Source organism: Gobio gobio (genome assembly GCF_949357685.1).
Source record: "Gobio gobio genome assembly, chromosome: 4".
NCBI lineage: Eukaryota > Metazoa > Chordata > Actinopteri > Cypriniformes > Gobionidae > Gobio > Gobio gobio.
The window spans coordinates 23,409,637-23,437,222 of NC_137100.1; the positions used below are offsets into that span (position 1 = coordinate 23,409,637).

A 27,586-nucleotide genomic window follows, 5' to 3' on the forward strand; every position below is an offset into this window, starting at 1 on the left:
TACCTGTTTATTCAAGGGTTGAGTTTAAGATTTTATTGTTGACATACAAAGCATTAAATGGTCTGGCACCTATATATTTAACTGAGCTCCTGAGACCTTATGAAGCAGGGAGATGTCTGAGGTTGTCTGTTAAGAAGCTGCTGGATGTTCCAAGAACTAGATTTAAAACAAAAGGAGATAGAGCATTTGCCGTGAGAGCTCCAAAATTATGGAATAGTTTGCCAATGGATATAAGAACATCTGAATGTGTGTCTGTTTTTAAATGTCGTCTGAAAACTTATTTGTATAGACGTGCTTTTAGTATTCAATGATGTCCTTGTGTAGTTTGGGTTTGATACCTTATATTATATTTTGTTTCATTATGTATAGCTCTTCATTATGTGTTTAAATGATTGTTTTTATTGTTATTACTGTGTAAAGCACTTTGTGCATTGTAGCGTTAAAAGTGCTATATAAATAAAATTTTACTTACTTTACTTACTTACTTACTTAGTGTATTAATGGGAGATATAAAGAGACAACTGACTTTATATGCATTGTATGTAAGTAGTCTGCTATACTATTATAAATATCTCAATGATTTGCATTACAAGCTGTCAAATGGCCATATAAATATCAATAACTGCATCAAATTGAATATTTTTGGGCCTCTGAATAAAATTGATGTTTTTTTCCTCCTTGAGGAATTTTTTTTGTTTATATTTTATATTTATATTCTTTATATATATTCAATACACTTCCATTTAAATAAATTAAAGGGGTGGTAAAACACATTGTTTTGAAGGCTTGATTGTGTTTGTGGGGTGCACTGTAACATGTGTTCATGCTTCGTTTTAAAAAAAAAAATCATTATTTTTCGGATCTATAGTGATCGCTACTGAATGCCACTGTTACTTTTGTATTTTTAGAACGATTATAGCCAAATATCTGTCGCAAGAACTATTAACCCAAAACACTAAACACTGGCTTTACTATAGTAGCCAAATCACACACAGAACCATGTTTAGCATGCCTGTAGATAAATAATACATAAAAGCTCTAATCAAAGAATCATTTACACTAATGCCAAGTTCGCTGTTGAGATTTTAACGTTAGTGTTTGTAACGATAGGTGTTCGTCGGATAACGTTAAGAATGAATAAGCATTTAACAGACTGGTTTGCAGAACAGTGTTGTCATCTGTTTACTTCCTTGCTACAACCTATTACAGGAAAACACATCGATGAAAAATAAATCAGACTTACAGGTTGTGGCCCGTAAACAGCTTCTGTTTGTAAATCCAGCTTTCAGGTCAAGCCGTTGTGCATATCCTGTATTGAACTCGCGAACATTGTGAAAGTTTTCCTCCGTGAAATGTGCTGCGGGAGGGAGCCCCGCGCGCGTCGTGCATTCACACACTGGCCGCGTTTGTCTCACGCAGCTGACGTTGTGCAAATCCGGTGTTGAACTCGCGAACATTGTGAAAGTTTCCCTCCGTGAGATGTGCTGCGGGAGCCCCGCACGCGCCTGTTCCCTTCTGTCTCATACACACGTGCATATAACATGTTGTATGTTAAACGCTCTGCAACGCACCCCTGTCCCTATGAAGGCTGAACAAAGCAAGTACCCCAGACCTGCAATCCGGATGAATATAACAGCGTTTCCTCGGCATCGCGGCAACAACACTCCAGCCTAACTATACCACAACAGCGCCGCGATACAAAATGGCGCCCCCGACCCCCCTATTTAATATTCTCGGAGGAGGGGTTTATGTAAATATTGAGCCTGGTGATGTCACCAAGCCTGGAGGAATGTGTGTAGTCGCCTACTGGCCGTTTGCTGTAGTTCTTAGAAATGGATTTCTTTGAAAGCAAATATCTCCCTTTGCTTTAAACTTTGAACGTTGTAACTTTGCAGATGTTGTTTATGCTAAAGCAGCAACATTACACGCTAGCTAAAGTTAGAATAGTGAAATCGTGGTTTACCACCCCTTTAATAAATAATAGGAGTTGCAGTAGTGAATACTAGTGCAGAATAGCTCCTTTACCTGACTGACAGCAGCCCTGGTGAAACAATTTCTGAGGTGGCGGATGTTGTGCAACTGTATGCGTTGATTGTGGTTGGTATGTAGGCTGCAAACGTCACATTGCTGTCTAGGTTTCGACTTCCTGACTCAAATGGCTTTCAGTTTGCTCTATATTTACTTGCTGAATGTGGACATACTGAAAATTCTCTAGTGAGTGGTGAGTGCTCTTTGACCCATCAAGAGGATGTTCAAACTAGGGCACAGGAGCCCTTATAAAAAACATTTTTTACACAACACATCTTCAGCCTTTGAAAGTCATGTTAGTCTTGGAGCGTGAGTACAACATTCTTTTTTGTGGCTTTATTGTGTTTAATTACTCTTTTTAACCTTTAGCAAAACACTCTCCTTATTTTCTCATTCATGTTTTTTTCACTCTAACATTTAAACAACTTTAAGCAGTCCTGCACTGCATGTATTTACATACTGCAATATGGATGATATAGCAGAATCTCCATCAATATACACTTATATCATCGTCCCAATATATGTTTTCATACCACCCAGCCCTAGTGTACACACAAAACAGTATTTAAAATGTGCACATTGTATATCTCATGCCCATTTAAACATTTCTAAAAAAGTAAACTTGATGTAAATATGGGTACTGTCCACACATTTTACATAATCATTAATACCTATTCTCATGTGCCTTGATTCGAGTTTGAATATGCACAAGTATAATATAAATTTCAGAGTTTTGGACTATGCCTTCCTACTCAAAATGCTATGCTGATGCAGCATTCTAAAGATTTTAAATATATATGCTCACATGTGACCCTGGACCACAAAACCAGTGATAAGTCGCACAGGTATATTTGTGGCAATAGCCAACAATACATTGTATGGGTCAAAATGATCGATTTTTCTTTTATGCCAAAAATCATTAGGATATTAAGTAAAGATCATGTTCCATGAAGATATTTTGTAAATTTCCTATCATAAATATATCAAATTTATTATTAGTAGTAATATGCATTGCTAAGGATTTAATTTAAAGTTAAAAAAACTTTATGACTATTTTTTTCCAGAGGGAATTCTATATCCTTATTTCTATTGTAATATATCGTGTATTATGCTGTGGAATCAAAAGGAATGTCAACTCCTGGATTCACAGTAGCCACGTTCACCATCGGGCCAAATCGTTCTAATTTCTTAACTGTGCCGATCCGACACAGCCGGTATGGATATGGTTTCATTTTCCTCTGTGGCGCCGATAACAGAGCTCTTTGGAATGTAATACAAATGCGTCAGTCAATGTCTTGGTAACGCAAGAGTTTACAGACCATATGAGATGTAAATAGTGATCACGTTATGGATATTTCAATTTTATTATTAACTTGTGTTTACGTCACTCAAATGCACTTCGCAATCTACAGAGAAACTGGTAGCCAAGCAATAGATAAGTGGCCAATCCTGAGTGGCGACATCACTACACGCATTCTAGCTGCACGGCTCAGCGCGTTTAGCCAACCATCCTGAGAATTCCAGACTTAGAACGGTTTGTAATTGTGCCGTGCCGAACCAAGCTGGAAATAGAATGAAACCATTCCTCACCGTTCTTAGAATTGTTGGCCTGACGGTGGAAAAGCAGCTAATATGTACTTTTCTGTTTTTTATGTAGTGTATAGTGTTCAAATTCTGTTACATTTAAATATATTATTTTTATACAAAGTAACAGTCCCAAGTAATCAAGACAGTGGTGAAAGGAGGAAAACAAAACTCCCTTACAACTTACAACACCATAAATGAGAACCACAGAAGCAATGTTGAATTATGTTGTGCAACTATATCATCTACCTAGAGGAGAACAGTTGATGCTCAGTTTTTACAATTACTGTAGTTGTGTATGTCTTACTTCAATGCAGGTTTTGATTTTGTGACTCCAATGCTAAGAAAACGCTTGCTTTAGACAGTGATGTGAATGTCCACATTATAACTTTTAATGTTTGTTTCCATGGAATGCTCTGTAAAGTAGGCTGACATGAGCACACAGGCTCTGAGTCTTCAATATTTATGCTCCTTGCACTATAAATAGAGTATCTGTCTGTTGGAGAGCTAGTGTGGGTGGAGAGATGGTATATTTGGGGCTGCTCAAATCAAAAGAATAACGATTTTTACAGAGACTAAATTACTATCTGTTCAGCTATTATTGACCAGCCCTATTGTTCTATGTTGGCACAAAGTGTTATGGATTCCCTTGCAATTATAATTTCAGCCCTTTCTAATGTGAGAAACAGTTTGACAGTCAGGCAGAGCAATTATTTCTGGCACAGTGAAGACTTGCAGACAAGTTTAGAGTGTGTGTGTGTGTGTGTGTGTGTGTGTGTGTGTGTGTGTGTGTGTGTGTGTGTGTGTGTGTGTGTGTGTGTGTGTGTGTGTGTGTGTGTGTGTGTGTGTGTGTGTGTGTGTGTGTGTGTGTGTGTGTGTGTGTGTGTGTGTGTGTGTGTGTGTGTGTGTGTGTGAGTGTGATTCTGTTGGTCTGTGCTTGTTCACTCACACATATACGTGGGTGCAAATCGCTGATGCACATATCCATACACAATCTGGAAGTGAAATTCAGCCTGGGACTATTTCAAGAAGCTGGTATTGTTTGGTTTTTGCTAATGTGTCACAAAGGCCAACATTTTATGTTTGTGTTTTTTCAACAGACCTTAGTAAATATCTACTGTATATGTGTCAGCACAGCCTGTGTTAAAGGCATCACCATGGAGACAGAGCAGGGTAGGCAGGAAACAATGGCTGTTCTCTAGGATATCTCTCTCTTTCTCTGCAGATTGTGGTGCACATAATTACTGCCTGCAATATACATCATGTCATGCCCTCGACAGATATAAAGGGCTTTCGGAAGCTCTAGCCTACCATTATTATGATCCCTGTGACATCACAAATAGCAAACATACTTAGAATAATGATTCCCATAGTGAACGCATACCACAGTGATTTCAGTTTGTAAGGCCAAATGAAAGTGTTACTGTGAAAATAATGCATTATTCAAGTTTTGATATAATATGCCTTATCACCCATAAATGTAGGTGCAATTACAATAAATATATTGAGAAATACAAACGGGTGAATAGAAAACTAGATCCTATTTTGTCCCAAAATCAAAAGTAAAGGAGAAATTGATTTTAGGGTTGAGCCTGATCAGTACCTGATGGGAGACCTGGGAATACTAGGTTGCTGCTGGTAGAAGTCTTAGTGAGGCCAGCAGGGGGTGCTCACCCTGTGGTCTGTGTGGGTCCTAATGCCCCAGTATAGTGATGGGGACACTATGCTGTAACAAGCACCGTCCTTCAGATGAGATGTTAAACTGAGGTACTGACTCTGTGGTCATTAAAAATCCCAGGATGTCTCTCGGAAAAAGAGTAGGGGTGTAACCCCGGCATTCTGGCCCAATTTTCCCATTGGCCTCTGTCCACCATGGTCTCCTAATCAACCTCATATACTGATTGGCTTCATCACTCCGTCTTCTCTCCACCAATAAGCTGTTGTGTGGTGTGCGTTCTGGCGCAATATGGCTGCACTGTCACATCATCCATGTGAATGCTGTACATTGGTGGTGGTTGAGGAGATTCCCCCCTTCTATATGTAAAGCGCTTTGTGTACCCAGAAAAGCGCTATATGAATGTAACAAATTATTATTATAGTTATTATTTTTAAAATATTTTTTGTGATTATTAAAGGTGCTGTAAATTACTGTGTAAGTGTGCGTTTAACCTAAATTATGAGGACCAATTGTACCCACAAGGATAGTAAAACCGAGGGAAATGTATTAATAAAAATATAAAATTATGCCTATTTGAAAATGTAAAAATGCAAAAAGTTTTCTGTGATGGGTAGGTTTAGGGAGGGTTAGGGAATCGAAAATACAGTTTGTACAGTATAGAAATCATTTTATCTATGGAGATTCCCCAACGTGTGTGTGTGTGTGTGTGTGTGTGTGTGTGTGTGTGTGTGTGTGTGTGTGTGTGTGTGTGTGTGTGTGTGTGTGTGTGTGTGTGTGTGTGTGTGTGTGTGTGTGTGTGTGTGTGTGTGTGTGTGTGTGTGTGTGTGTGTGTGTGTGTGTGTGTGTGTGTGTGTGTGTGTGTGTGTGTGTGTGTGTATGTGTGTGTCTGTGCGTGTGAGTGTGTGTGTGTTTTTAGACCATGCATAAAATATCTCTATACCTGACATTTATCATGGATATACAGGTTAGTGTCCTGGGAAATCGCATGTCGCTGTGACAGTCGTGACTCGTGAGCACTGTATACCAGCAAGGGGAAGCGCTCTCTGCTGAATCATTAGCTGCGTCTGAAATCACATACTGTCAAATGTATAGCATTTGATGGGGAACTAACTTCGTGACCATCAATTACTCTCTATAAGTATGCATGTATGAACATGGTATGCATATTTCAGAATATCTTTAGAGATTCATTACTTTATGTTGGTTTAAAAAAAAAAAAGTATTAGTCTATCTGGACAAAATGCTTTTATTGCTGTATTACAGTAAAGAAAATTACATTTTGTGTCCTTAAATTTGGCTTCATTTTCAAAAAATGTTCTTTTGATTTTGAGTTTTCACCCAAAAGCATCTTATTTGTGATTAATCACAATTTGACAGCATTGTGTGGGTGGTGACTGCAGATTTCATGTAGCAGTGTTTGAGCTAGATTCAGGGATGCTGGATTTTAGATAATGCTTCAATATGATGATAATATATAGAAATTCAAGCATATAGACACTGAATTAATGCTTAGTGAAACATTCATGGATGGGAGAGGCTGACATCTACTGAGAGTTCATCTGAAGCACCAGCGTTGCTAATGTTTCCTGTCAGATGTCCTGATAGATTTGAAACGCTCGCATACATCTTAAAGATGGATCTGGAGATTAAAAGAAGTTGTTTACCCAATAGACAGTTTTCGCTGCTTGAAGTTTTCAGCAGTGCATTATGGGATTTCTTTGTAAATGTTGCACAATGCAGAGACATACTAAATATGTCATTCATTAAAATTATTTTGAATTTGAATCATATTAAATCAGATCATATTAAAATGATTTTGGACAATTAAAAATGTGTGAAGTGTGATTAAGTGTCCTTATATGTTTCTGTGGTAACTTTACCTTACATTTACTAATGTATGTAAACAATGAATTTAAAGAATTGTATTAAAACATCATTTTATTCCCTTTCCACAGGGTGCAGGTGGAATTTTATGTAAATGAAAACACATTCAAGGAGAGGTTGAAGCTCTTCTTCATCAAAAACCAAAGGTCAAGTAAGTAAAATCTTTTGACCCTTTGAGCCATTTACAACCACAAAGAAACCAACAAAGTAAAAATCCATTAATGCAAGCATAAACAATTTGTATGGATCTCAATATCACTATATGTATACATGTTCAAGGCTACTATATATTTGTCTTTTACTTGGCCTATCACAGGCTAAATCATCCTAATAGAGAAGGTGACTTTTAAAAGTTTGTTTGGATTTATGATGGAACTCTAAGCTTGTAGGTTTGCCAAACTGCTGAATTATTTCTAATAAAAAAAAATTCCCAGATGGGTTTTATATGGTATTAAGCGCCGTTTCATAATGTATTGTATTGCAGGTCTCAGAATACGCCTCTTCAACCTCTCCTTGAAGCTGTTAACATGCCTCCTCTATATAATCAGAGTCTCACTAGATGATCCATCCAACCAGGTCACATGTGCACGGTGAGTAAACATGAACTACTTAAAATTATAATTCACTCAAATATGATAGTTCTGTCATCATACTCACATGCGCACACTACCATTCAAATGTTAGATTTAAAAAAAAAAAAATGTTTTGAAAGGAGTCTCTTAAGCTCACCAAGCTGAATTTGTTTAATCAAAATGTCAATTGTATATGCAGTACAAATAATTAATTTTTATTTTAATATATTTAAAATATACAACCCCAAATCAGAAAAAGTTGGGACAGTATGGAAAACGCAAAAAAAAAAGAAAAAAGAAGTGATTTCTAAATTTAGTTTGACTTGTATTTCATTGCAGACAATATGAACACAAAATATTTCATGTTTTGTCTGGTCAACTTCATGTCATTTGTAAATATGCATCCTTTCCTGTCATTCAGACCTGCAATACATTTCAAAAAAAGGTTGGGACATGAAAACTTTTACCACTTTGTAATGTTGCCATTCCTTTTCACAACACTTAAAAGACGTTTAGGGACTGAAGACACAAGTGATGAAGTGTTTCAGGTGTAATTTTGTCCCATTCTTCCTGCAAACAAGTCTTAAGGTGGGCAACAGTACGGGGTCTTCGTTGTCGCATTTTGCGCTTCAAAATGCGCCACACATACTCTATTGGAGACAGGTCGGGACTGCAGGCAGGCCATGGTGCCGATGATCCCGCTTGCTCGGTCTCTGGGGGCCTGGCTAGCGCTCCCCAGCCCGTCTCGCTGGATCATCCGCACCATCAGACTCGGCTATGCGATTCAGTTCGCCCGGCGTCCCCCGAAGTTCAGGGGTGTCCACTTCACATCTATACCGAAGGAGGGCGCCCCGGTGCTTCAGGCGGAGATCGCTGTCCTATTGGCAAAGGACGCGATAGAGCCGGTCCCTCCAGCCGATATGAAGTCCGGGTTCTACAGCCCGTACTTCATTGTACCCAAGAAAGGTGGCGGGTTACGACCGATCCTGGACCTGCGTTACCTGAACCGCTCCCTCCACAGGATGCCGTTCCGAATGCTAACAAAGAAACGCATCTTCAGGTGCATCCGTCCCCAGGATTGGTTTGCAGCGATCAACCTGAAGGACGCGTACTTTCATGTCTCGATTCTCCCTCGACACAGACCGTTTCTACGCTTTGCTTTCGACGGACGGGCATACCAGTACAAAGTCCTGCCCTTCGGGCTGTCCCTGTCGCCCCGTGTCTTCACGAAAGTCGCGGAGGCGGCCATTGCTCCCATGAGAGAGCGTGGTGTTCGCATCCTCAACTATCTCGACGACTGGCTGATTCTTGCCCAGTCGCGGGAGCAGTTGTGCGAACACAGGGACATGGTGCTCCGGCACCTCAGCCAGTTGGGTCTTCGGGTCAACTGGGAGAAGAGCAAACTCTGTCCCGTACAGAGGATCTCTTTTCTCGGGATGGAGATCGACTCGGTCGCCATGACTGCGCGCCTCACAGAGGAGCGCGTTTAGTCGGTGCTGAGCTGCTTGAGTACGCTCAAACGCAGTACAGCGGTTCCACTGAAACATTTTCAGAGGCTCCTGGGGCATATGGCAGCAGCAGCCGCAGTAACGCCGCTAGGGCTGCTCCATATGAGACCGCTTCAGCACTAGCTACATGACCGAGTCCCGAGATGGGCGTGGCACAGCGGGTCCCTCCGTGTCCAAGTGACGCCGAGATGCCGCCAAACCCTCACTCCGTGGTCGGACCCTTCATTTCTACGGGCAGGAGTGCCTCTAGAACAAGTGTCCAGGCATCATGTTGTCTCCACGGATGCCTCACCCACAGGTTGGGGTGCCACGTACAACGGGCTTGCAGTTTCGGGTCTGTGGACGGGGCCCCAACTGCAATGGCGTATCAATTGCCTAGAGTTGCTGGCAGTTCGTCTTGCTCTCAGCCGCCTCAAAGGGTCGCTCAAAGACAGTCTTGCTCTCAGCCGCCTCAAAGGGTCGCTCAAAGACAAGCACGTTCTGGTCCGGACGGACAGCACGACGGCCGTTGCGTACATCAACAAACAAGGTGGTCTACGCTCCCGCCGTTTGTCCCAACTCGCCCGCCATCTCCTCCTGTGGAGTCAGAAGCATCTGAGGTCCCTTCGTGCTATTCACATTCCGGGCCTGCTCAATCGTGCGGCCGACGAGCTGTCACGGTTGCCAGTGCTCCCCGGAGAGTGGCGACTCCACCCCCAGGTGGTCCAGCTGATTTGGAGTCGCTTTGGGGCCGCACAGATCGATCTGTTTGCCGCCCACGACACGACCCACTGCCAGTTGTTCTATTCCCTGTCCGAGGGGACCCTCGGCACGGATGCACTGGCACACAGCTGGCCCCGGGCTCTGCGCAAATATGCGTTTCCCCCAGTGAGCCTTCTTGCACAGACACTGTGCAAGGTCAGGGAGGACGAGGAGCATCTCCTCTTGGTAGCTCCGTACTGGCCCAACAGGACGTGGTTCCCGGAACTAGTGCTCCTCGCGACAGCACCTCCTTGGCCCATTCCTCTGAGGCAGGACCTCCTGTCTCTGAGACGGGGCACCCTATGGCACCCGTGTCCAGACCTCTGGAAACTCCATGTCTGGTCCCTGGACGGGACGCGGAGGTTCTAGGTGACCTACCGCAAGCGGTAGTCGACACCATCGCTTCCGCCAGAGCCCCCTCTACGAGACGGCTATATGCGTTGAAGTGGAACCTGTTCGTCGACCGGGGGTCTTCTCGGCCGTGACTCTGCATGGCCGAGTCACTGGTTCGGCTCCTCAGTGAAAAACGTCAGTGCGTTGCTCTCGCTTCCTGTTTATACACGCGGCGCGGGGCGGAGCGCGAGATGCAAATCTCGCACGCCAATTGTTCATTGGCCAGTTCTTAAGTTCTCGAAGCTGATAGGGGCTCTCTGAAGTGATCCCAATTCGTCGGTATTACCGACGTACGTCTCTGTTCCCTCCTTCAGGGAACGAGGGTTACCATACGTAACCGAGACGTTTTGCATTGTCTTGTTGAAATATGCATGGACGTCCCTGGAAAAGATGTCTTCTTGAAGGCAGCATATTATGCTCCAAAATCTCTATGTACTTTTCAGAATTAATGGTGCCTTCACAGAAGTGCAAGTTACCTTTGCCAAGGGCACTGACACAACCCCATACCATGACAGACCCTGGCTTTTGGACGTGTTGCTGGTAACAGTCTGGATGATCCTTTTCTTCTTTGGTCCGGAGCACACGGCGTCCATTCCTCCCAAAAAATACCTGAAATACTGATTCATCTGACCACAGTACACGTTTCCACTGTGTGATGGTCCATCCCAGATGCCTCCGAGCCCAGAGAAGTCGACGGCGCTTCTGGACACTGTTAACAAAGGGCTTCCTTTTGGCACAGTACAGTTTTAACTGGCATTTGTGGATGTAACTACGTATTGTGGTACTTGACAAAGGTTTGCCAAAGTAGTCCTGAGCCCATGTGGTGATATCGCTTATAGATGAATGACGATTCTTGATGCAGTGCCGCCTGAGGGATCGGAGATCTCGGTTGTTCAGCTTAGGCTTGCGCCCTTGTCCTTTACGCACTGAAATTCCTCCAGATTCCTTGAATCTTTTAATTATGTTGTGCACTGTTGAATGTGAAATATCCAAATCTCTTCCTATCTTTCTTTGAGGAACATTGTTTTTAAACATTTCAATAATTTTCTCACGTATTTGTTGGCAAACTGGCGATCCTCGGCCCACCTTTGCTCCTAAAGGATTAGACCTTTCTTGGATGCTGCTTTTGTACCAAATCATAATTACAATCACCTGTTGACATCACCTGTTTCAAATCACATCATTATTTAACCATTTTACCTCATTACTAGCCCTAAATTGCTCCTGTCCCAACTTTTTTTGAAATGTGTTGCAGGTCTGAATGACAGGAAAGGATGCATATTTACAAATGACATGAAGTTGACCAGACAAAACATGAAATAATTTGTGTTCATATTGTCTGCAATGAAATACAAGTCAAAGTAAATTTAGAAATCACTTCTTTTTTTTTTTATTTGCGTTTTCCATACTGTCCCAACTTTTTCTGATTTGGGTTGTATAATGTATTCCTATGATGGCAAAATCTTGAGTCTTCACTGTCACACGGATCCTAAACAAATCATTCTGATATGCTGATTTGGTGCTCAAGAAACATACTGTCTTGTTATCAGTGTTGAAAACTGCAGCTTAATATTTTTGTGGAAACTTTGATACTTTTTTTCAGGATTCCCCGATGAATAGAAAGTATTAAGATTTTATTTGATATAGATTTTTGGTCACACTTTATATTAGGTGTCTTTAACTACTATCTACTTGCCTCAAAAAAAGTTTGCGTTCATATTGTACTGCAAAACACTTTTGCTGCTATTGAGGTGGGATATGGATATGGTTAGGGACAGGATTGGTGGGATGGGTAGGTTAGGTTTAAGGGTGGGTCAAGATTAGGGATGGAACGATTACCGGTTTCACAATAAACCATGATAAAATTTACTGAGAGTTAATAATATAGTTTAAAATTGTATTATCATTAAAACCTTGTTTGATTATCAAGATTTTGAAAACTCGCGTTAAATCCTGTCCAGCCAGCATCAGTCTGGTGCAGGCACAGCGTGCAATGTTGATTTTTGAAAGAGAAGGAATGGCAGAAGGCAGTGACAGCGCTGGGAGGTTTTTCAACCTGCCAAAATAACACATATTTTACCCCCCAAATGCCATTTTTTCCGGAAAACAAGCCTAGGTGCTGAAGGAAAGTCTTCACAGGGAAGAGATAGTGTGGGGGTGGGCTCCTTGTCATGAGCTGTGATTGGTCCACCCTTCGGACAGACATGGTGCAATTGGTGCTTCCATAGTTTATAACACCTGAGGCGTTTCCCATAGTGGGATATTGAGCAATTGTTTAAAAGAACCCACTCTGTGTGATCCTGGAGCAAGAAAAAACACAGACATTCTGACTTTTAAAAAAATGCCCTTTGTTCAATGCAAAATAAGACAACTCTGTTTCCATTCACACACTGTGGAACCTTGTTAACACAAAACAGCAGAATGATGCAAACAACTAAAATTTGTCACGCAAAATATCAGCAGTCTTTGAACACTGCATGTCTAATCATTTTAGAGAACCTGAACTAACTGTTGTATAATGATTTTTCTTCAAGTCTTCCATGAAACAACAACAGCAGCTCACTGAAACAAAACACAGTAACGTCTCAAAAGCACCGTTTAAATTCCTCTCCGGATTAACCCAGACTCCTCAGTCTGTAGTGTCCATTAGAGTCATTCTCAGAACATCAAAAACATTAAGGGACAAGAGTGAGAGCTGTGTGCTCTTGTGCACAAGCATTCTGGGAGAGGAGAGGGAGCCCTACAAGCAGCAATCAAATAAGAGAGAGACAGCTTTTCAACCCTGATGTCTTTCATTTTTATATCTGTTGTATACTAACTGCCTGTTATCATGATTATAGGAAAAACTGCACAAACATCACAGACGCCCTTTGCAGCAAAGCCTGTGCAAACTACACCACAAACCTGACCGCAGATCCCCCGCAAATAAACTGGTGAGACCTGTCTGGACTTAGATATTATGACGGATCACAATTCAACTTTACTAATTAAAGTGTGTTTGTTCTTGAATACTTTCTCTAATTTTCTCATCTTCTTGTGCTGTATTTCTTGAAGGGAGTTAATATTTTGGGTGAATAGGAGAGTTCCTTTATGGGCAATACAGGTAGATTGAGATTTTTTTTATGATCCACACTCTTAAAAATAAAGGTTACAGTTGGAACCGAAAAATGTGAATTTAAAGAACCCTTTTACATTCATTGTACAACAACCCTTTTATAATATGTTTCTTTAAAATGTGGTTTGGTGGTTTAGAATAAGAATCAAAAAAGTATTTTTGACTTTATGTTCTGTCTCAGACCGAATGCACTACTGTGAGTGTGAAATTGCTTTTATACATCAGTTTAATAAACAATAAGTTAATATTGAGTTACATTTTAGACACAATATTGCCAGGTTCTATGCTTTTGCTCCTCCAACAAAATAGTTCCAAACTAAGCCAGAACAACTGTAGACATTTTTTGATTGAATCAGTGTTTTCGAAAGCATTGTTTGAGTGAATGATTCAATAATACAGATATAAAAACAGTTATTTGTTTCATTCCTGAATGAATCAGGTGCTTTGAATGAATAAACCGAGTGAATGACTGCATAAAAAAATTTAAAATATCCATCACTGCATAGACTGACAGGCTGTCTGGAACACAGAGTGATTGAAACAGTGAAAAATCGTGCACCAATTACCCTCACAGTGGTCCTGTCTGTCCGTTGCAATCTTCTTTTGTCCTGTTTTCTGCCTGAATTAAACCAGACCGTTCTTGAGGACAGACCCCAGGAGGGTTTTGTATTGAGTAACCTTTATTTTTAAGAGTGAACATCAGTATTCATATTTCTTTATGACTATGTCTCCCACTCTGATGGTACTCAGACTCTGATAGCAGTTATTTCCTGCAATCTCTTTATACTCTGTTATTGATACTCTGCTAATAAAAATTATGATTATGTTTCTTGCACCTCAGGTGACAGTGGCCTTAATTAGCTTCTTGCAAGCAATGCTCCTGGTGTATCTCAGCTACAAGGTAATTGTCATTATTATTCTGCCCTTGCGAGCTTTCTATCCACTGATCTAAATTAAATCTGACCATTTCAGCTTCCCTTGGGTTGCTAAAGGGTCCCTTTGTTTCTTTAGTTCCCCTATAATGGGAAGTGTTCCTGACTGTTTTTCTGTTTCTTCATTGATTTATCGAGGGAAAAAAAGGCTATTTTTTTTTTTAGCCTTAAAAGTAATCTTTGTTGTAATTAAAGTCTGCATCCCATTTTGCCAACTTATATTATACTTAGGCAGTATACTCTTTTCTGGGAAGTTAATAACTGTCTGGCGACTTTTACGTAGTTGCCTCTGCACATACAGTAATATTGGGATACAAGACAACTAGTACACACTTCACCTATAAACTGACAAACTTAAAGTATGTTTAAATCCCCACGCAACAAACTATTTACAATACAAGTACATTTTACTCTATTATTACGCTATAATTTGGGATGTACAATTCCAATTTGTCAAATACTGTTTATGGGAGATATGTAGTAGATGTGAATTAGGATGCAGAGCTTTTTTGGTGTTTTTATTTTGTTAATTATTTTTTTATACATGTGCATTTTTAACTTTTTAATGCTTCTGCTGTATAACTTACATTTATTTAATTTCTAGGGGAACATTTGGGAGCAAATTTTCCAAATCTCCTTCATCATTGAGATGATCAATACAGTGCCATTCATAATTACAGTAAGTGATGAAGATTCTGGTGGACACAGAATCACGTATCCAGTTGCTGCCGTCACAAAATCTTTGTTGATAGTAATTGTACTGTTATATTGTTTTGATTGAGTGTAATTATATAAGTAGCCACTGATACATGAAAATCAATTGTGAGAAGGAATGATTATTACTGAAATGTAACAATTAGCCAAGTAACAAATAGCCGTTTTTTGACCTGCAGTCATTGGGAGCAAATTATAGGTTGTTTAACTCTTTTGTGCTAATGGCATTATAGATGTAAAAGCTATGGAGTGACACAACATTTTTTTTTGTAGGTCTTTTGGGCTCCGCTAAGAAACATATTTGTTCCTGTGTTTCTTAATTGTTGGCTTGCTAAATCAGCGCTGGAGAACATGATTGTAAGTAGATTGTGCAGCTGTATAGTGCATTTTACATGCCTACAGAAAATCGTTTTGGGTGTCTTAGCAGAATAACATCTGTGTTGTTTGATGATATTGCTGTGTTGGGAAGCTTTACTTCATTATGCACTTGACAAATGAAAATGCATCATCAATGAGCAAAATCTAAGAGGGTGCCAGCGTTCCCTTCCCTGCCAGATGGTCAGGTCAAATGGCCAGAGAAAAACTAGCAGGGGGAATGTACTTTTACAAATGCTTCAAGCTAAGATACTGGTAAAAGAGAGTGCTAACAATCACTAAAATGTGTCAATGCCTTGAAGATTACTCTTTTACCCCCCATACTTTAAAAAATATATATTTTCCTGAGAGATGATAATTAAGAAAACTAAATAAGGGAGCCATTTAAGGCCTGATCCTTTGGTCATGGGACTGTAATTAAAGGTAGGGTTGACAATTTCAGAGAGGCTAGCAATAGCCAGCTAGCTCTGAAAGTATGAGATCCCAACCTCCCTTTTCAGAGTGCTCTCCAAGGCCACGCCTCCTTCAAAACGCATGAACACAGCCAGAGCAGAGTCTGCAAAGCGCCACGAGACAAGAGAAAATTACATCATGTCTCAAAGCACATAACATCACAATAATAATGAATGTAAACTGCGGAAAGTTAATTTCGGTGTTAATAGTTTTGACATAGAAACACATAAATCTGAGTCTGAGGATGTCACGCTTCACGGATTGCCATCTCATAATTATGTTTACGATGACATGAACATAGCATAAGCCTGTTGTTTTGCTTCAGTAGGAAGTGTAAAAGGCTGTTGTTTGTTTGTTTGTGGCGCTCTGTGACTGTGTTTCTACAACTCTGCATAGCCTTAAGCTGTGTTCACACTACAATTTGGCCACGGTTTGGTCGTTTGAGACAACTTTTGAAAATCCTAAAAGATTCCTCTGATCCTAGGCTAAAATCTGTAGTCCTTGGTTGTTAGTGTGATATGTTCGCCTACAGACGATTAATGACCGCTGCGATCAAATTTTGCCTCAGGCGAAATTCTGTCAGTGTCAGAAGATTTTGAAGGTGATTTTGACTTCTCCTGCGACGACTGTTAAATTGTCTTAGTTTTTCAAAACTATGACCAAAATTAACATTTGAGATTTCTTTGTTAGCCACAATTTCAGTCTTGCGTGTAATGCAGCTCACAGTCACCGAACGTGAATGGGTTGATAATGTAAAACTCTGGACAAGTTTTCAGTCTGACAATGACAGCTGAGATCTCACAGTGTGACATGAGGATCATGTTTGTACAGTCTGACAAGCAACAATCGTAAAGGACTCTTATATATCGTACAGCGTGCGCCCGGGCTTTACGGAACACGCTGATGAATATTCACTCACCTAAAGGATTATTAGGAACACCTGTTCAATTTCTCATTAATGCAATGTTTAAATAAATGTTTTAATATTCAGACCACTTCTATGAATGATTTCTATCAGGATGTGAAGAAAGTTTCAACCAGTATAAGTGTTTATAAGAAAAATTGCCTACCCTACCTTTAACATACATGTATCTCATATATAGCTGAGCAGTACAGTTATGAAAGAGCATTCACATTTCCTCTTTTAAGGTCAGTGGAATAGAAGATTTAGTTGTGTGAAGAGCACTAGACCTTCATTGTAAAATGAATGGAAGATAATGAAGGCTATTAAGTTCTTTTTAAAGCAGGCTTTTAAGTGGGCAGACTTTTATTCAGAGCGGGGCTTTTACATTGTGTGTGTGTTATTCTTATATTCTTGTCTTGGTGTATTCTCTGACAAAAGAGATCTCTCTCACTTATCTCTGTTACTTTCTAGAATGATCTCCATCGTGCCATTCAGCGCACACACTCTGCCATGTTCAACCAGGTCCTCATTCTGATCTGTACACTGCTCTGTCTGGTCTTCACTGGGTAAAGCTCTTTCATCTCTGATATTCCTGATGGGGCTTTAGCCTTTTACAGGCTTGTATCTAATGCTGCTGATCTGAAACAGTCACACTCTGTTGAGATTAATTAACCGTCCTGATCAATAATGTACATCAGTTAATCCAAATTAACTTTTTTCCCATAGTGTCAAAACAAGATGCTACCATTTTTTAGGAATATTGAACAAAATCTACTTATATTTAATAGAGCACAACAGTCACGGCTCCCCTATTTCAGCAGTCTCAGTTCTTGAAGTATTTTCCCATTCATTTTCTCTGTAGGGATTTACAAAGAATCCTTAGTACAGAGATATAAGCCATAAGCCACCCAGCTCTGAGATGAATCACAATATCACAAACTTTGAGAAAAAGACAAAGGTACAAGACTGTGAAATGAACATCTTTTATAATACAATCTAGTTCACCAAGCACATGAAGTATATGAAAATATTTGAAGTTTACTGCAAAATAGTCAGATACAGGTATATATATTTTTAATACATATATAAAACTTGAAAAATGTTGTTGCTTTTCAACAATGTGTCTGTTACAGGTGCTTAATTAACCTCATTTTATTATCCTCATTAGTCCATGTTTTATTCTTTAAAGAATAACACATGGACTAATGAGGATAAATGATTAGCATATATTTGTATATATATTTTACCGATTTAAAGGGGTATGTATTTATATTATTATTAAACGGAGTGTCTATTCACACCAAGTGCAAATAGCGTGCCTTGTTGGCAAGTGCTATTCGCACTAGCTCCGCCTAACAATGCCTGGTTGGGCCAAACAAGATTTAAAAAAGCGCTTGAATTTCTATGTCTTCAGTGGCATAATCAGTAAAGCATATGGCTTATGGATCTTGATTTTGACGCGATTAACATGGGTTCGAATCCGCCTTTTGCAGAGTTTCTCCTTATCTCTTTTCTCATCACAAATCACACAAGAAATGCATTTTCTTTCAATAAAAATTAAGAAAATGTTCTAAATGTGAAATGTGCATAATTAATAATAATAAAAGCTTTTATTGGGTAGGGGTAGGGGTTGGTGTAGGGAGGGCTTTTATTGTCCCATTAAGGCGGCATACATTTAATAATTTTAATAAATATAATCTTTACACTCTGTTATTATTGCATCCTGTTAATGTACAACAATACTGAGGTGCAAATAGTATGTATCTGTCAAAATAAAGTATACTACTATATTACTATTTACACATATTGCAAATAACTGCTACTTTTAAATAAATAGAATATATCAACTTATTATGCTATTTCACTTAGTAAATAGCATCTACAGCTATTTACACTTAGTGTAAATCATCTATCGCTAAGAAAATGTTATTTTCACTTAGTGTAAATAGAATCTATCTCTATTTGCACTTAGTGTAAATATCATCTATCGCTAAGAAAATATGTTATTTTCACTTAGTGTAAATAGAATCTAGTTGCTATTAACACTTGGTGTAAATAGCATCTATCACTATTTGCACTTGGTGTGAATAGCATCTATTGCTATTTGCACTTAGTGTAAATGGCAATTATAATTAAGAAAATATGCAATTTTCACTGAGTGTAAATAGAATCTAGTTGCTATTAACACTTGGTGTAAATAGCATCTATCGCTATGCACTTGGTGTAAATAGCATCTATTGCCGCTGCCTTAATTAAATTAATGTTATAAAGCACACAGTGGTTTTAAAATTCCCTTTTGAGGTATGACTTTGTAATTTATTTTGTAGAACAAAATGGGAAAGTCTCTTGAAATAATGCTAACCACAGACAGACCTTATTTTACACAAATCGAAAACCGCTATTTTAAAAACCCATTCGAAATTCCTGAGGGAGCCCGAGGTGAAATGGCCTTCTGGGCAAGCCTACAAATTGACATCATGACTGAGCAGCTCTACTGAATCCTATTCAATATTATCCTTTCTAATAAAACTATAAAAATCACATGATGCTACATTTCATTTATTTTTGAAATTGTTTCCTGAAATGTTTTGTAATGCTCTTTAGGGCTTGTGGGATTCAGCACCTTGAGCGGGCAGGAAAGAGTCTCACCCTCTTCGACTCTTTATATTTCTGCATCGTCACCTTCTCGACTGTTGGTTATGGAGACGTCACACCAAAAATCTGGCCCTCGCAGCTACTGGTGGTCATCATGATCTGTGTGGCTCTGGTGGTGCTGCCATTACAGGTGTCACGATCAGCCCACAAACAGCAAAACCAGTAGTTTCCGTATTAATGTTCTCCCTATTAACTAACTATTAATTATGATTTTTGTCTAATAATAAACTCCTAATTACTGCTTATTTGTGATTTACATTTACACAGTTGAATGGATGGAGATCCAACCTCACTGAACACTTTTTGCATTTCATTTTTTGGATGATTAAAGCAGAAATGAGTGGTTCTGGTAATAATTACTGCGTTCACACAGTACTTGCTTTCTGTCTCTCATTTCAACACCAGTTTGAGGAGTTGGCGTATCTTTGGATGGAGAGGCAGAAGTCAGGTGGAAACTACAGCAGACACCGTGCTCAGACCGAGAAACATGTGGTTCTCTGTGTTACTTCACTTAAAATAGACTTGCTTATGGATTTCCTCAATGAGTTCTATGCCCACCCAAGACTACAGGTACATACATAAACCCATATAAGGGAGTGTTTATTATTGTTCTGTGTTTTTCTAATATGCTAATCTAGCTCAGTATGTAATGGTGGTATTACAATTTCTCAAATGTCTAGGATTATTATGTGGTGATACTCTGTCCCACGGAGATGGACATCCAGGTGCGACGTATACTGCAGATCCCGCTGTGGTCTCAACGGGTCATCTACCTCCAAGGCTCTGCACTGAAGGACCAAGACCTGATGAGGGCCAAGTAGGTTGTTTATTTGGTCACACTTTAGTTTAAGTTTCAATTCTCACTATTAACTAACTATTAACTATGACTTTTGCCTCAATAAACTCTTAATTACTGCTTGATAACAGTCAGAAAGGTAGTAGCTAAGTTTAATTATTGGGTAGGATTAAGGGTATGTAGAATATGGTCATGCAGAATAAGGCATTAATAAGTGCTTTATTAGCACTAATAAACAGACAATATCTTAGGCATGCTTATAAGCGACTAGTTATCTCTTCCCCCGCCATTGACAGAAATGTCGTTATTTGTAAGACAATGCTTCCGCGCCATTATATATACATATAACCCACCATTTGCGGATCGATTTCAGCAGTGGCATGTAACAGTCACTCCCACTAGCAACTTTGATGGTTTGAATTTAATTGTAGTCTTCTCAAAAGGCATCTGTTATAATAGCGCTGCGCATTATAATCAATCACGCGTGATTCTGTTGAGTTTATGGATGCAATGTCTAATAATCAGAGGCATTCACATAAGTCATCGCAGAAACCAGGGGCGCCGCTAGCAATTTTGGGCCCTATGAAAGAATATGAGGTTGCACCCCCCCCCCCCCCCCCACCCCCCCACCACACCCATTCTGCACCAAACATACAAGCCAAGCTAGCTATCAAAAATGTAATACTGACCTATTACTCGAGCTTGCTCATTCCGCTCAGCGTTGCTCGCTCATCCCAGAATGCACTTTGTGACATGTTGGTATACGAAAATATCCCCTGACTAAAGTTTTTTATACACTAGTAGTTCAGTCAGGTCCACTTAAGTCAAAAACACCATAGACAAACTTTTAGTCAACTTTTTTATTTACAAAAATTTACATTTGGCGATATGGCTCTGTTCTAAATTCCCCGTCCTTTTCATGAGCTTCATGAAAAGCCAAGACAGGGAACAGCAGCAGATTCTGGGGACAACCTCCCATTTTTTAAACTGGGAGGGCAGCGAAATCCCCCATTTAGAACAGAGTATGCATCATTGACAACAGAATGACATTGATTAAGTTAAACAGTTTAAGGAGGAGCTGGGGTGGAGGTGGGTTGCAAAGCTATATTGCTTTTTTTGTATTTTTAATAACATAAATGCAGCCTTGGTGAGCAGAAGAGACTTCTTTCAAAAACAATCAAAATAGTACAGTTTCCAAACTTATAAATACATTTATATTCCAAATATATATATATATATATATATATATATATATATATATATATATATATATATATATATATATATATATATATATATATATATATACACAGCTCAGGACAAAATTAAGAGACCGCTTAACATAGATTTCTCAATGTTAAGTGGTCTATTAATTTTTTCCAGAGTATATATACATTAGTTTAGGGCACTAAGTTAGCCAAGACCACCACTGATATCTTTTAAAAAATTAGCATGGCAAGCCTGGACTTAAAGTATACTTTTTTTTATCTAAGTCACCTTCCAGTTAGTTCAAATTGAGGTTCTGACTCTGCGTTTGAGTCTATGAGAGAGCCATTTAGGCGATACAGAGATCAGTCTAATGTATTTCATCCTTTCAAGTCCTTTTTAAATACATTAATACTATGACTAGATTACTGAGAGCATTTGAGAATTGACCTCAGAATGAGATTAATAGTGTCAGAGACCTGTCGTGCAGCCTGTCAGTGAGAGCTCTTGTGCATTCATCAGTATATTTAGAGTTACATTCGCCAACAATATTTAAGCATAGAAGATGATATTTTGTGCAGTTCTTTAATTAAGCAGTTTTATATTGAGCAAGACGACTTGCAGTCCCACTGCCTGTCAAATGTAAACATCAATCGTACAACTTGCAAGAACGGTCCTTAAAACAATAATTGTGGTGGATGATTTATGTCTCACTATAAAGTGCTCTCCTTTAAGGTTTGGCCTAATGGCAGGCTAAGTAGTTTAGCTAATTAAATTAGCATAATCTCATTATTCTCTGTGAAAGACAACTTGTGTTTCCAGCTTTTCAGAGTCTAAGAGTGAAATAGTTGTAAGTAAACTTGAGTCATAACTATGATGTCATATTTCAACAGGGCTGTGCAGTATATCAATGTGGCATTTCTGTGATTTAAACTAGCATAGGCCTACTGATTAACTGTTTCGAAATGGAAGCTTTGGACAGGCTCCCAATAAAGTAAATTAGCCTGTGTGGAAAATTGAAGAGTAAACCTGCAAGCTTCACCATCAGAGCCAAACCTGACACCAGTCTCAAGCCCATCTGTTCCTTATTAAAGCAGCCTTGAAATTTAAGGAAAATATATGTCCTTTTTCTTACAATGTAACTGCATTTATAACTACTATACTCCTTCATTAAAATGCAGCAAATCTGTCTCAATATGCCCACTTTATATTCCAGTGAATGAATAAAACTCAGTCCTTCTAAAGTTTCCTGGCCAGTTGTGTAATCTCTGTGTGTTATAATTGGAAGGTTGGAATTTAAAGGATTTTAAGGGAATTGCTTTTGTTGTTAAAAGACTCTATGCGGGGGGAAAAATGCTTTCTCATTTTTAAGATGTGTTCGTTGCTGCTGCATATTACTGGATGAATTATGCACGTTGTGAGCGCTTTAATTTTTTTTTTGCCAATAGTTATTCCTCACAGTATATCTTTCGGCTTTAAATGTTTTTGGTTTTTAACAAGCTCTATCGAAAGCGTCTGTGACATGTCAACATGTCAATGTCGATTTGTTTTCTTGCAGTAATTCACTCAATGGAAGTCTATGCAGTCAAGCATTCTCGAGGGTTTAATAGCAGAAATGTGCACTGCAGCTCATATTTTTAAATCAGTTCTATTAAAGTGCCATGAAACTTGCTGTTTCAGCACAGGTCAGTTGTCACCAAGGACTTGTGGTTTTGCTGGTTAGAACTGTATTACAGTTCGCCTCTGCTACAAGAAACTTTAACTGCTGCTTCCCAAAAAACATTTATCTGCTTAGATGGGCATTTAAAATTATATACTGTGTATACTATACCAGGGGTTTTCAAACTTTTTGTGTGTGTGGACCACTATTTGTAATCAAAACATTTTGGGGACCACCTCATAACACACATAATAAAATATGTCTACACACAGACCTACCTGAATGAATCCGCACCTCTAAATAGGCTTACTAGCACTAAAACTTTAACTAGTCATCACATCAGTACAACAGGCTTGTTAAAAGAAAGTTTACTGCACACAACGGCTGCCACATGTTTAATTTATTTATTCTGGCTCATAGATGCTCATAGAATCTGGCTCATAGATGCATCCGACTCACTGTCAATCTCTTAATTTTGTAACTTCTGCCTCTGTCTCTTTTCTCTTCAGAGAACCTGTTGCTATCCACCGATCCATAACAGCACTGAACTTGAACGTCACGGCCGAGCGCCACTAGCCTATTTTAGTAATCGCACAATAACTTGACAATTTAATATAAATGTTATGTCAATATAGGCCTACATGTTCTTTTTATTTTTTATTTTTTTATGGGAATTTCCTGGTAAAATGAAGGTAAAAAAATATTATTTTATTATATTTTGCCTTTCCACGGACCACCTGCAGTACCCTCACGGACCACTAGTGGTCCGCGGACCACAGTTTGGGAATGACTGTACTATACTATATTTAAAGCTGATTATACACCGATCAGGCATAACATTATGACCTAATATTGTGTTGGTCCCCCTTTTTACTGCCAAAACAAAACTCCTCAAACCATTCCTAAACCATTTTTGATTTGTAGCAGGGCGCATTATCCTGCTGAAAGAAGCCACAGTACATGGTTTGCGATGCACTGTGTATTCTGGCTAGCCTGGATGCCAGCCGAACTTAGCCCCGTCCACAACATTTTTACTCGGGCAGTTCGGTCTGGAATTGATTGGTAGAGAAGTAATTATGCCCGAACAGAAACTGTTCGGACCAATGAAATTGTCAGGGCGGGCTTTAGACGATGATGGACAGATGATCAACAGTAACGTAATCATCTACGTCATCAAAGGCGCTTGGGTTGAGTTTGTTCTAATCCTAAACGGAGAACTTGTTCGTATGCATTCACCTTTACTATTTCTCTCAGAAATGATGATCGTGTTGGTAAGTACTCTGTGTATCCTTAAATTATTTTTTTACAACACCGGCAAAGATCGTTTACACTAATCTTGTTCTTCTAACGTTAGGCTACTTATTCCAGCGTGCGTGCAGACAGGGTTGCCAAGCTTTTCCAACAAAACCCGCCCAATTGCTAACGTTCCTCAAAACTATCCAAAAACAAGGCCAATAGCTTTCTAGGGGGGGGGTTCTCCAGGGAAAAAAAAGGCATTTGGGGGGTAAAATATGTGTTATTTTGGCAGGGCTGGCAGCTAAAAATCGCATTCCTGGGTTTGTATATCACATAATTGGGGTCGCTTCAACCCGCGGACATGGCAACACAGTGCAGTTGAGTTCTGTTGACATTTGACAACTAACGTTATGCGTCGCTCCGTTGCTCTGATTGGTTGAAGGTCTATCCAATTGAGGTCTTTCCTGGTTCGGTTGAAACACGCCCCATAATCACAGCCCAACGGAGCGGTCTCAGACTCATATTCTGACTAGAATTGAGTATGACGACGTCAGGCTATATTCTGACACCTTTCTATCGGAACCAGCATTAATTTCTTGGGCAATTTGAGCTACTGTAGCTCGTCTGTTTGATCGGCCCACAAGGGCCAGCCTTCGCTCCCCACGTGCATCAATGAGCCTTGACCGCCCATGACCCTGTCACCGGTTCACCACTGTTCCTTCCTTGGACCACTTTTGATAGATACTGACCGGGAACACCCCACAAGAGCTGCAGTTTTGGAGATGCTCTGACCCAGTCGTCTAGCCATCACAATTTGGCCCTTGTCAAACTCAATCAAATCCTTACGCTTGCCCCTTTTTCCTGCTTCTAATGTTCACTTGCTGCCTAATATATTGCACTCACTAACAGGTGGCGTGATGAAGAGATAATCAGTGTTATTCACTTCACCTGTCATAATGTTATGCCTGATCGGTGTATATCTACACATGGTGTAAATCGCTAATATTTTTATTGAAGCATTGTAGAGTTGTCCTGTGCCTGTTATTTTTTTGTAGGGCTCTTAAATTTAGGACATGGATTTATATTTTTCCGCTCTGCTGCTTCACAATCACTGTTGTCATTATATTATTTCCCTGCAGCTCCAGAGAGATTATACACATCATAGTTTTATTTTGATTTAAAGGAGTTAACAGTATCAAAGATTCTCACAAATGCATGCTGCAATTCATGCAGAAAAATGAAAAAGACATATTTTTGTAATCTCACAATATTGGAACATTCCAAAAATACACACAGGTCATTTTGTAAGTGTAATTTAATGCACCAATAAATTCAGAGCTGTTGCATTTGCACTCTATGTGAATGTGTGATTTTGGATTTTTAATAACTTGTCAGTCTGTTAATCCACAATGTAGATTTACAAATTTAAGTGGTCTGATCTGTTTACACAGTCACAGTAAGGATAGATGGTGTTTTGTGAAGCTGGATTTAGCAGTGTTTTGTGGCTGTTCTTTAGAAGCAGTGTGTATGTTATGACATTTGTCTTATTGCAATGGTGTACACCACAGACTTCCACTGTTGGAGTATTACACACAGTTTTTGCTCATTTTTACAAACTAAGGGAGAAGTCAAAATTATTTACTGTGGTAATTGACAGTATGTCACAGATTCTGTTTACTTGGAACCTTACACACGTCCAGAAAACATTAAGAGTGGGAAAACCAGCAGAATATTAATGGAAACTTTGTCAATGAGAATAATCAACTTACTGCTATAGTGAGGCTAATACTGACCCTCAGGACTCACTGTGAGAAACATGGCAATCATTACCTGTCACCACATTCATACATGCACACATGTACAGGCCTTCTGGAGGAATTCACTTTATGGGTAGAATAGATACAAGATAGCGTAGTGATTTGCAGTAGCATAGTGAGGGATGCTGATGTGTACTGATGCTGATGTGTAATGATGTTGTGTGTTCTGCAGGATGGACGATGCGGAAGCGTGCTTCATCCTCAGCAGCAGAAATGAATTGGACCGCACCGCAGCTGTAAATACAGCCTTGTTATATAGTTCCTTGCCAAAATTAAAAAAGTTATTGCATTAGTGCTGCAACAAGTTAAAGGGGTGGTAAACCACGATTTCACTATTCTAACTTTAGCTAGCGTGTAATGTTGCTGCTTTAGCATAAACAACATCTGCAAAGTTACAACGTTCAAAGTTTAAAGCAAAGGGAGATATTTGCTTTTAAAGAAATCCATTTCTAAGAACTACAGCAAACGGCCAGTAGGCGACTACACACATTCCTCCAGGGTTGGTGACATCACCAGGCTCAATATTTACATAAAACCCTCCTCCGAGAATATTAAATAGGGGGGTCGGGGGCGCCATTTTGTATCGCGGCGCTGTTGTGGTATAGTTAGCCTGGAGTGTTGTTGCCGCGATGCCGAGGAACCGCTGTTATATTCATCCGGATTGCAGGTCTGGGGTACTTACTTTGTTCAGCCTTCATAGGGACAGGGGTGCGTTGCAGAGCGTTTAACATACAACATGTTATATGCACGTGTGTATGAGACAGAAGGGAACAGGCGCGTGCGGGGCTCCCGCAGCACATCTCACGGAGGGAAACTTTCACAATGTTCGCGTGTTCAACACCGGATATGCACAACGTCAGCTGCGTGAGACAAACGCGGCCAGTGTGTGAATCCACGACGCGCGCGGGGCTCCCTCCCGCAGCACATTTCACGGAGGAAAACTTTCACAATGTTCGCGAGTTCAATACAGGATATGCACAACGGCTTGACCTGAAAGCTGGATTTACAAACAGAAGCTGTTTACGGGCCACAACCTGTAAGTCTGATTTATTTTTCATCGATGTGTTTTCCTGTAATAGGTTGTAGCAAGGAAGTAAACAGATGACAACACTGTTCTGCAAACCAGTCTGTTAAATGCTTATTCATACTTAACGTTATCCGACGAACACCTATCGTTACAAACACTAACGTTAAAATCTCAACAGCGAACTTGGCATTAGTGTAAATGATTCTTTGATTAGAGCTTTTATGTATTATTTATCTACAGGCATGCTAAACATGGTTCTGTGTGTGATTTGGCTACTATAGTAAAGCCAGTGCTTAGTGTTTTGGGTT

General features: G+C 39.6%; 1 protein-coding gene across 11 annotated transcripts in view; it reads left to right on the forward strand.

Moving 5' to 3' along the window:
• The window catches only part of kcnt1b (potassium sodium-activated channel subfamily T member 1b), a 121,437-nt gene that overhangs the window by 61,884 nt on the left and 31,967 nt on the right, over positions 1–27,586 (forward strand). For 7 of the 11 annotated variants that reach the window (XR_013816286.1, XR_013816287.1, XM_079814025.1 and 4 more), the window contains 12 exons: positions 7,246–7,325; positions 7,659–7,764; positions 13,229–13,321; positions 13,443–13,491; positions 14,345–14,404; positions 15,040–15,114; positions 15,423–15,506; positions 17,353–17,447; positions 19,486–19,666; positions 19,942–20,106; positions 20,217–20,353; positions 26,424–26,487. Coding sequence is in view for 9 of the 11 variants with exons in the window: in XM_079814025.1 (XP_079670151.1) it covers positions 7,246–7,325; positions 7,659–7,764; positions 13,229–13,321; positions 13,443–13,491; positions 14,345–14,404; positions 15,040–15,114; positions 15,423–15,506; positions 17,353–17,447; positions 19,486–19,666; positions 19,942–20,106; positions 20,217–20,353; positions 26,424–26,487 (1,189 nt within the window). In the remaining 2 variants the exon portion in view is untranslated. Of the gene's footprint in view, positions 1–2,157; positions 2,338–7,245; positions 7,326–7,658; positions 7,765–13,228; positions 13,322–13,442; positions 13,492–14,344; positions 14,405–15,039; positions 15,115–15,422; positions 15,507–17,352; positions 17,448–19,485; positions 19,667–19,941; positions 20,107–20,216; positions 20,354–26,423; positions 26,488–27,586 lie in introns of those variants that run through there. The other 4 variants (XM_079814029.1, XM_079814030.1, XM_079814031.1 and 1 more) reach the window with 3 other exon arrangements.